Source organism: Elephas maximus, chromosome 17 (genome assembly GCF_024166365.1).
Source record: "Elephas maximus indicus isolate mEleMax1 chromosome 17, mEleMax1 primary haplotype, whole genome shotgun sequence".
NCBI lineage: Eukaryota > Metazoa > Chordata > Mammalia > Proboscidea > Elephantidae > Elephas > Elephas maximus.
This window is the reverse complement of record NC_064835.1, coordinates 35266820-35277864: the sequence shown is the minus strand read 5'-3', so window position 1 is coordinate 35277864 and position 11045 is coordinate 35266820. Positions and strand designations below refer to the sequence as shown.

Here is an 11045-nt window from a genome sequence, read left to right as displayed (position 1 = left end):
GTGGCTGGAGATACAGATAGACAATCTGACTTGTCCACAGCACTGGGTGCAGTACCTCCGACTTCTTCAGGAGTCCATCTGGCCCGGGGGAGTCTTGCCTGAGTCACCGCGGCCTGTAAGGACCCAAGAGCAAAAGGTGGCTGCTGAGAAACAGGCATTACAGAGCTTGATGGGAGTCCTGCCAGGTAATTAGACCACTGAGGTTATGTACACTAATACCCCTTCCCTTCCTATCCTGCTTTACCACCCTTATGCTACACTCTTCCCCATTTTTTAAAGGGCCTTGAATGCGGCCCGGACTAAAAACCTGTTCACCTACCGTTTCTTGGGCTAATAGGAATATGATTGAGGGCGAGGTTCTTATATCCTTCACTCTGGTGATGCTGAGGCAGTAAAAGGGATCACTATGGCCAGACCTTAAATCCTAGAGGAGAATCCTGCAGATATTGGGTAGGTAACTTTTGGGAGGGTTGGGGAAGCTGTGCCTGCGCTGCAGGGGTAGGTCTCAGAGCTGTTCCCATCAGATGAAGACTTCAGGTTCTATGCCAACCCTGATGTTTTGGGGCCAGGGAAGAAAATGATACGTCCTGCAGAAGCTGCAACTTGATAAGTTGGAGCCATTGAGTAAAGTACACAGTCTTTAGCAATAGGTAAACACAAAGCCTAAAGAGGTATTATTTTTTTGCTTCGTGTTGTTTTTAGCAGGGAGGGAAGGCAGCCTGTGGCTGTGGTAACCGGGAAACAGTAGTGAACTCTTAGCCTGGATAATCAATTTTAAATTCCTCCTTTCAGTTTTTGCTGTTATTAACCTCTGTTTTCAGAAGAAGTAGCAGCATTACAGTGACAGGTTACAAAAGTATTTCTTGAGGCCCATTTTTACTTAGACACTGAACTTAAGAAGAATACTTTTCTTAATTTTTCCGTGTTTTATGAAGATCGTAGTTGGCTGTGTTGTTCAGAGGTAAGCCAGAAATACCCAATTTTTGTCAAGATATCCTGGGATGGGAAATGGGAATATCTCAGATATCCCTAAGGAGGCAGTTTTCTTAGAATCTGAGGCTTAGATGGTAACACTAAAATCCCATCTGTTCTTCCTCATTAGATATTATAGTAGAAATCCTTGGAGTGAACAAATGCCGGCTGAGCTGGGGTCTAGTCTTAGAGTCACTGCAGCAGCCCCTCATCAACAGGTAGGCTAAAAAATGTGTCCACAACATCAGCATAGTAAAAACCATCTCAGATCTCGGAGTCCAAGGTTTCTAATGGCAAAGGCCATATTCAGAGGAGTGAGATGGTCACCTTTACTTACCCTGGGCCCTGACTGCACGGCCTGATGCCTTGTCTGTACACACAGAGTAAAAGCCACACTGCCAGCCTTCTAATGGTTGTCATGTGGTAGTCAGCTGCTGTTGGACCAACTGCTGTTTGTATTTGGAAGAACTCAATGCAGGCCCTCACACGAGTTACTGAAAGTGCCCTGATATCCTCTGAGGTTATTTGCAAAACCATGACTAGCGTTATGATAAAAGGCCCAGTGAAGACTAGAATAATCCACAAGAGGTAGATGTTGTTCTCTGGTACCTTGGGAGTGAATGCTTTTGGAAAATACTGGCTACTCTTCCACTCATTTCTCAAACCCTCTGCCAGAGTAGACTGCATATAATAACTCTCACTCCTCCATGCCCCGGATGTTGCCTCATTGCCTGTAAGTAACCTGTAATCTGTAGTGGTTGATTGTGAGAAACAGCAATAGTCAGAATCTCTGAAAATCCCTGGTAACCTGATTTCCTCCCGTGAGAAGTTTTCCCTCACAGGTCTTCAGCAGTGCTGATGTGCTAATGTGACTGTGTGAGTAGGAAATGGAATTTTCCCAAATCCACTGTCAAGTACTGTTTCTGGTGTTGTAACCTCCGGTTATTCAGCAGACATTTATTTCATGGCAGAGGCTTCATCAACTGATTGCAGTTTAGGGTCTGCTAAGGATAGCAGTAATGGGTGAGAGAGGGAAGGGAAAAGCAAATGTCATAAACAGGATCTGGGGTCTCTTGACTGAGCCAGTCCCTCCTCTAAGTTGTTTTGTCCTTTTGTTTCAGGCATTTGATTTACTGCCTTTGGGACATTATCCTGGACTTCTTGGATCTCAGAGCCTCAGCGGAGGAGTCCACCGCAACCACCTCTGCCTCAGATACTCCAGGCAGCCCCAAGAGGATGGGTGTCTCCCCTCAACTCTAGGCCGTCCACTTCTTGAAGTCCAGGAGAGTTGTCCAGCCACCCAGGGACAATTCAGGAAGCCTGTGCCCCCCTGAGACTAGGCTGTATGTCAGAAGACCTAGGGTCACAGCAACACAACTCTTCCCCGGCTCTCCTCCATTTGTAGCAGGGGACAGGCGGGATGTATGAACCAATTACATGTCAACCAATTTCCATAGCTTTTCTGTGGTGTTTGGATTGTTGCTGGTGGGTAGATACTGGATCCTTAAGAAAAGGAAGCTGTGAGGAAGAGGAATGAGCCCTCATTTGCCTCTCCCTTCACCCTCCTTGTTGTTTGCCTGTAGCCTGGTCCCATGTACACACAAGATCTAGATAGAAGAGGAGGAAACTATAGACAGATTTCCTTTGAGGAAAAGACAAACTTCTGAGCCCTCTGTTCCCACCATGAACTGAAAATGCCTTCAGGACCACTGTTGAAGACCAGACCTCTGCATCCTACCTAGTTTCCCAACAATTCCAGGAGAAGAGGGTAGGAACAGATTTCTCAAGGGACTTCTTGCTCATTGGCTATTTTCCAATACCTCAGCCTGTGGAGGATGTCATGAAGGCTGGTTACCTAGTAGATCCACTTTCCTGCTCAGAAGCCTTCAAAGCAGTCTGCCCAGGCTTCTGGTAAATCCATCCACCATTCACACTCTTGCCTGAAGGGAGTGGCACCACAGATTTTATTTATTTTCTTCCTTTGAGCAGTTGAGTTTTTGCCTTTGTGACCTTCTCTACCTTTCTTCAACAAAATTGCCTGGCAAATTCCATATTCAACCTCAGCCTCTCCAGAAAGAAAAGAAACACTTGCCCCACAGCTAAGACTCCCCAAAGAGTAGGGAGCCCTGGGGGACTGAGGTGGGCTATCTTCACAATTTCCTGGCAGGGAACTCATAGTCTGAACAAATAACTTTAGCAAATGTGCAGGGGATTAGTTAACAACGAAAAGCTTTTTGTGCCCTATTTCATAAGAATCTAGTTAACCTTTAAGAATCAGTAATGAAGGCAAAGGTGCTGGGTCAGGCTGTACCGTCTATTAGAAAGATGGAATAAGGAAGAATTGTTGGAAAAAAAAGGAGACAGAAGGAAAGTCATAAGGGAAGTGCTGCAGATTAAAAGCATGCAGCTAGCTGTCGAAAGAGGTTTAAAGGGGGGAGACCTTTGCTGTCCTCCAGCCTCCAGCTTCAGCCCTGCCTGTCTGCACCCTACTTCACTGAGTTGTGAGACTCTACCACTTGGAGGAGGGTCTCGGAGGTGCACTGATGAGAATGGAACTGGCAAGAAGAAGAGGCAAGGTCTCGTGACTCTGAAGTAGGTGATGACCACACAATTAAACTGGTTTGTAGAAGCAATTTGTGATGTCTTTTTACCCTTATTTTTCTCCTCCCATGGCTTTTAACCACAAAATATGTTCCTATGAAATTGGGGTGCTTACCCTAGTGGTACAGTAGTTAAGTGCTCAACCATTAACTGAAAGGTTGATGGTTCAAACCCACCAGCCACTCCTAAAGATTTACAGCCTTGGAAACCTTATCAGGAAGTTCTATTCCATCCTGTAGGGTCACTATGAGCCAGAATAGATTGAAGGACAATGGGTAGGTGTGCTATTATTGCTCAAAGGCAAGGAGATGAATGAGATAATGTCCCATGGCCCCTTCCTGCCTTAAGAGAGGATTATACAGTGACTTCATGGCTCTGAAGTATCTCCAAACATCTCCCACCTGAGACTTTCACAGGCAGGAAGAGGTTGGTATTTCTACCTTTGGTGAATGCTTGCAGGGGGTGGGATTGCAGGGAGTCCAGCCCTGTCTGTCATCTGGGGCTGAGCTGATGTATGGATTGGGGTGGTGGCCAGCCCTGTTTCCTGCTGCCATTCTCTCCCCATACTTTACCCTCACACATACTCTGGTACCAGTTCTGCCTCAGATATTGTACCATATCAGTTAGTAACTTAATGTACAGTAAATTCCCTGTGGCTATAAATTCCAAGGAATCTTTTGACACTTTCAGCCCAAAGTAAACTTCTTTATATTTCATGTTATATAAGAGATCCCATCTCTGCTCCACCTGCCCCCAAAAGATAAGCTGTCCTTACACTGTCCTTCTACCCAGGAGAGAAATAATGGATATTGCCAAGGAAACAATCAACACCCATCCGGCTTTGAGAAACAACCTGCCAAGTTTGGGTGCAGGTTCAGACCACAAGAGAAATCAGCATTTGGGAAAGATGCCACAGGTATCAGGAAAAGATAACTCCCGGCTGAGAGTGATTAAAGGCAAAGAATTGGATCTGCACTAAACCAGAACATATTGAGCCTTCCTTTGCTCTATTCATTTCCAAGTATCACTCCATTTGCTCATAGCACCCAAAAATGGTTGTTAAGTCCTGGGTGGAATAAAAATATGTGTAAACATGATCCCTGGCTATATGAGTTAAGATGCTTTGGACTGAAACTTAAACTACTAGGACATTTTCTTTCCTACAAACAGTACATAGGTAGGTGAGCCCACAGGTTGATTGATGATTCAGCAACTCTTTGACCTCATAAAGGGCCCAGATTCTTTCCATCTTTCTCCTCTGCCATTCAAAACATGTTAACTAAGTTCTCAGACTACCTGCCTTCGTGGTTGCTGCAGTTCCAGGCATCACATCCAGATGTAAAAACATCCATAAAAGAATAGGGCAACTCTTCCATGTTTTCTTTTAAAGAATGAGGAAACCATTTCCTTTTCTCTTGATTTATTGACCAGAACTGCCCACCCCTAAGCAAATCAGCTGGCATTGAGAATGGCATTAATATGATCAGTTTGAAATAGTGTTTATGCCTGAGGAAAGGTCACCCTTCATGAAGATTAAAAAAAAAAAAAAGATTAGGTACCTGAAAAAATTAAGTGGATGTTAGCGAGGAAGAAGCAGAGATGGGTGTGGATAGGCAGTGTCTTAGTTATCTAGAGCTGCTGTAACAGAAATGCCACAAGTGGATGGCTTTAACAAAGAGAAGTTTATTTTCTCACAGTAAAGTAGGCTAAAAGCCCAGATTCAGGGTGTCAGCTCCAGGGGAAGGCTTTCTCGGTCAGCTCTGGAGGAAGGTCTTTCTCATCAATCTTCCCCTGGACTAGGAGCTCCTCTGCGCAGGAAACCCAGGTCTAAAGGACTCACTCTGCTCCTGGCACTGCTTTCTTGGTGGTATGAGGTCTCCCTGGCTCTCTGCTTGCTTCTATCTTTCATATCTCAAGAGATTGCCTTAAGACACAATCCAATCCTGTAGGTTGAATCCTGCCTGGCTGACAACTCCCGCCCATGATCCCTCATTAACATCACAGAGGCAGGATTTACAACATATAGGAAAATCGCACAATACCAGGGAATCATGGCCCAGCCCAATTGAAACACACATTTTTTGGGGGGACATAATTCAATCCATGACAGACACTGTCTGCCATGGGCATCATTCTGCCAACATTCAGCAAATTCCCAAGGGTGCTCTAATAGCATCAAGTATCAGCTGAGAGTAGCACTTCGCTTATATTAATTTAACTCATAGATCAACCCTGTAAGGTAGGGTCTGTTACACATCCTTTCTTTATAGATGGGGAACATGAGGCATGGACAGGTGATGACTTGCCCACAGTCATTCGCAAGGAAGTGGCAGAGCCTACTGTCATTCTACCTCCAAGATTACGTGCATAACTACTATACTAAACTGCCTTTCTATCTTACAAAGTAATATAAGGCCAGTTTCTTTTAAGGAGCCTGTAACCTATAACCAGGAAACCCTGGTGGTGTAGTGGTTAAGTGCTACAGCTGCTAACCAAGAGGTTGGGAGTTCAAATCCGCCAGGCACTCCTTGGAAACTCTATGGGGCAGTTCTACTCTGTCCTATAGGGTTGCTATGAGTTGGAATCGACTCGACAGCAGTGTGTTTGGTGGTGTTTTTTTTTTTAATAACTCAAAACCCATTGCTGTTGAGTCGATTCTGACTCGTAGCGACCCTATAGATCAGACTAGAACTGCACCGTAGAGTTCCAAGGAACATCTGGTGGATCCAAACTGCTGACCTGGTAAGCAGCCATAGCTCTTAACCAATACACCACCAGGGTTTCCAAGGATCCAATAGGCTAGTATAATCCCTGGGTGGTACAAACGATTAATGGACTTAGCTGCTAAAGTAAAGGTTGGAGGTTGAGGTCTACCCACAGGCACCTCAGAAGAAAGACTTAATGATCTACTTTCAAAAAATCATCCATTGAAAATCCTGTGGAGCACACTTCTACTCTGACACACGTGGGGTTGCCATGAGTCAGAATCAACTCAATGGCAACTCATTTACTGGTATAGCGCTAGTATAAAAAAAAAAAAAAAAACCATTGCTGTCAAGTCAATTCTAACTCATAGTGACCCTATAGGACAGAGTAGAACTGCCCCATAGGGTTTCCAAGGAGTGTCTGGTGGATTCAAACTGCCGATCTTTAGGTTGGCAGCCGTAGCTCTTAACCACTACACCACCAGGGCTTCTGTAGCCTAGTATAGGAGTTGGCAACTTTTTCTGTAAAGGACCAGATAGTAAATGTTTTAGGCTCTGTGGCCATATGGTCTCTATTGCAACTACTCAACCCTTTGTTGTAGTGTGAAAGCAGCCATAGACAATATGCCAGCAAATGAGTGTGTCCAGTAAAATGTTATTTACACAAACAGGCTGCAGGCAAGATTTTGCCCATGGGTCATAGTTTGTTCACCTCTGGCCTAATGGGTTAGAACAGTGCTTCTCAAACTTTAATGTACATGTGAATCATCTGGGATCTTGTTAAACTGCAGGTCTTCCACCAGTAAGGAGTTAGAACACAAACACTTCCAACTGGGTGTGATTAATGCACTACTTAATACATAGAAAGGGCACTGAATTGAGACTGGGCGACCATGGAAAGATCTGAGGTGGTACTATCTGAAGGGTTAATAATTAGTCATCGAGAGCATGGGGGTGGGCATCCAGGCAAATGGAGCGACATGTGCAAAGACCTGGAGTGTGCAAGTGGTCCAGCAAAGTGGGAGCATAGAAGGAAGGAAGTGAGGGAAGATGAGGCTGGAAAGCTACGCTGAGTCAGGTCAGAGAGGGACCTGGTTGACAGGGCATGTTAAGGAACCTAGAATCGTGTTCCCTCTACACGTGGGCAGTCATTAAAGAATCTTCCCGAGGAGTATTTTTTCATCAAGATTGACAACTCCTACTTCTAGAAGATAAAGATGTTGGATCAGACATGTGAACAGCCCTTCTTAGTCTTACTATAGTGGACTGGATTCCTGTCTCAGTCACTTTTTTACTGCCTTTCATTTCTTCAGACCTATTTCCACCATTTCTTATATATGAGAAGGCCTTAGGGGTCTGTAGAGTAAAATGAACAGATTTCAATCCTAGCTTTGCCACTTAATCACCATGAGAGTGTAGACAGGTGACTTAGCTTCATTGAGGACTAATTTTTTCTCTTAGCAAAATGGACAAATACCCACCTTACAGAACCATTGTAAGAATTGAATGAGAGATATGAACTAGCTTTACAAAGTACAAGTGCTGTGCAACAAACGCATCAATGGTGTTAGTACCCTGCTCCTCTGCTGTTTTGAGGGAGCCTTGCCTCAGGAACCCCATTCAGCCAAGCTCCTACTTGACAATCCTCGGGTTCTGTGGCCTGCTCATGCCTGCTGTTTACCCAGTCTTCCTTTGCACTGGGGCAAGACGCGTTTTCCCAGGAAAAGGAAAGGAAGCCTGGCCCATCCTGCTGCATATGAGTGGGAATGGGAACCAGGGAAGAAGTGGAAACTGGGGAGGGAGGGAAACCTAGATATTTTTGTAGTTCAAGGCCCAACTGCGCAAGCTCTGCCATAACCTGGTACCTCTGTTTCCTTTCCACGGAGGGTGCCAGGAATCAAAGTACAGTGGTCACTTACACTGCCTTTGTGCACAAAAGAATGAAACCACTGATGGGTGGATTGCAGCCAGTGGATCACCATCATGCCTTTGTGGCAGTAAGAATGGGAGATGCTGCTACACGCAAAAGAGGATTTCTTTCTTGAGAGAGCCAGTGAGGGTAGATATTGCCCAAGCATTACTACCACATCCTAAAACTTGTCTGTCATTTCTTGTTACACAAAGACAACACTGGCTGTTTAAAATATATAATATATATATATAAACCCAGAAGATGGTTTAAGCGTCAAGCAAGAAACAAGCAAAATTATCAGAACCTTTACCACTGTAGCCCAGTAGCAACAGTGTTTGAGGCCACTCTAAGGTGGTTGAGACAATATGGGCACAAATAGTCACCTTGATGGACACACCACACTCTCCTCAGCCTTGCTAAGCGTCCTTGCTGCCTCCATATCACTTCTTACCTGTCTGCTGTCTTGGAAATGGAAACAAGCACGTCATGGATACAGAGAACCGCTTCTGGCTCCCATGTCCATTGACCAGCATGATGAAGTCTGGTTTCCACACATACCTTGATTCCTCAAACCTCAACTACAAGTGCTCCTGTGTAAGTCACCAGCACATTGTTTCTGGGGTGTGGAGGGGTGGGAGGAAAAACAAAAAGAAAGCAACAGTATCAAGATACAAATTTAAAATTAGAAAATATTTCTTAAAGTGAGATTAGCTGCTCTTTTTAACCCAAAACAGATCTCATTGCCACCAGTCAGTGTTTGTTTAGGTAATGCAAAGTAATTTTAATATTAAAGTGTTATAATGATTTAGAAGGCAAGTCTGTGGTCCAGATATGTAAATAACCCACACTTTGACTACTCCTTCCTTTATGTTCCCTGTCACTGCTGCACTCTGTTATTATAAACAATGGAGAGTTGGCTGTAATTACTCCCAGAAATTTGGATTAATCCATGAGGGTAAAGGCCACACTAGGTAAACGCAAAAGTCTGTGGTTGCAGATAAAGGTACTAACACGTCTATGGAAGCTGTGACTTGTATGTGCTTGGCTGAGTTGGATTTGGTGATGTATAAACCTGGGTAATAAACCCCATTGTCTGTGCCTGTTGTTGAAGAATCATCCTGCCCCTGTAGCCATCAAGAAGATTGTGATTTAGCAAAATGGCTGCATTTCATATCTTGCCATTAGGGAGGATAAAGCTTATTAAGGAAAAAAAAAAAAAAAACCCTTTTGGAGTTTACATCCTTCACTGATGTTGCTCATATGCCGTCCAGGTTCAACAAAGAGGATGGCAGGCCAGTTCCTTTCCAGCTTCGTGTGGTTTGTTTTCAATGTTTGTCTTCTATTATCTATAAATGCAAGTGACTCTTTCATTTGCATTTGTAGGTACATGCATAAGGCTTCATATGTCTCTAGGATCATCACTTGGTCCTGGTTGACACTAGAACTTTTACTTGGGGGCAGAATGTCTTATGGAGATGGTTTGGCATGAAGTTGGATGAGGTAGTTCCATAGAGCTCTAGGGATTTGCATTCTGCCCCCAAACCTCTATGCTCTTCCCTGCTTCTGTCCTTTGGTTCATGCTCATCCCTCCACCAGGTGGATTCCCATCCCTCCTCTAGATAGCTCATGCTTGTCCTTCCACCAGGTGTATTCCCATCCCTCCTCTAGCTGGCTTATGCTGGTCCTTCCACTAGGTGGATTCCCATCCCTCCTCTAGTTGGATCATGCTGGTCCTTCCACCAGGTGGATTTCTGTCCCTCCTCTAGCTGACTTGTGTTCTTCCTTCCACCAGGTGGATTCCCGTCCCTCCTCTAGCTGGCTCGTGCTCTTTCTTCCATGAGGTGGATTCCCATCCCTCCTCTAGCTGGCTCATGCTGGTCCTTCCACCAGGTGGATTTCCGTCCCTCCTCTAGCTGGTTCATGTGAGCACCCTCTATTTGTCAGGGCCAACTCAATGTCCACCTTCTCCTTGAAACTTTATCCGATCATACCAGCCAATACTCTGTCTTCTTCCTCTGAGTTATGCATACTGCCTCTTAGATCAATGTGCCCATATATGGAGTCTTTAGTAAGAGATCATAATTCTTCAAAGGCAATGAATACATCTTGTGTCTTTTATTCCCATTATATCCCAACACCTCCCAAACTCCCTGTACATATATATAATGCATACTCAAAAAGCATATTAGGTATAAAATAAATACTGAATACCATTAATTAAAGAAAACTTAATTAAAGATGATGCTTACTAGCTTTTAAAAGGTAAAACACGTGAGTAAATCCAATGACATGACAAAATGCTAGGGACAAGAGATGGCAGGAAGGAGGAGGAGGCAAATGTTTATCTTTAGGACCTTATTGTATAGTTATTCAGCAGAAACTATCAAATGAAAGAACTTTGCTTTTATGTTTCCAATGCCAAAATCTACACAGTTTTATCACCATAGTGGTTGTAGTCTAAATATGTGGACTGTAAGGTTCTGTAATTGTAAGCTTCTTTAAAAAAATTGTTCCTGATTTCAAAATGGCTCTTAAAATCATCCAGTTACAAAAATACCCAGCATACCCTGTCTGCTCTCCAGTCCTCTATCTTCACCTACCCCTCATCTCACGGTGATCAGAAAAAAAAAAAAATCCCCCCCCTCAAAAAATATTCTCAACAACCCCCTGCTTCCCCAGACACATATTTGTAAGGAATTCAATTACCATGAAAAGAAAATAAAAGACAACTTTCTCTTCTACTTACTATCTGACTTCTTTAAAGTTATCCTTGAATTCCTTTGGTCCCAGGTGCATAAGTTAATTATCTCACACTGACAGCTTATCTAAACTATGTCTTAGATACCACAAGGAAG

At 44.0% G+C, this 11045-nt stretch overlaps 1 protein-coding gene across 4 annotated transcripts in view; it reads left to right on the top strand.

Moving 5' to 3' along the window:
* Positions 1-4629, top strand: part of SNX19 (sorting nexin 19) — a 43684-nt gene extending 39055 nt beyond the window's left edge. For 2 of the 4 annotated variants that reach the window (XM_049856704.1, XM_049856703.1), the window contains 3 exons: positions 1-185; positions 1103-1190; positions 2094-4628. In XM_049856704.1, the coding sequence (XP_049712661.1) occupies positions 1-185; positions 1103-1190; positions 2094-2232 (412 nt within the window). In that variant the 3' untranslated portion in view covers positions 2233-4628. Of the gene's footprint in view, positions 186-1102; positions 1191-2093 lie in introns of all 4 variants that reach the window. The other 2 variants (XM_049856707.1, XM_049856706.1) reach the window with 2 other exon arrangements.
* Positions 4630-11045: the final 6416 nt, after the last annotated feature.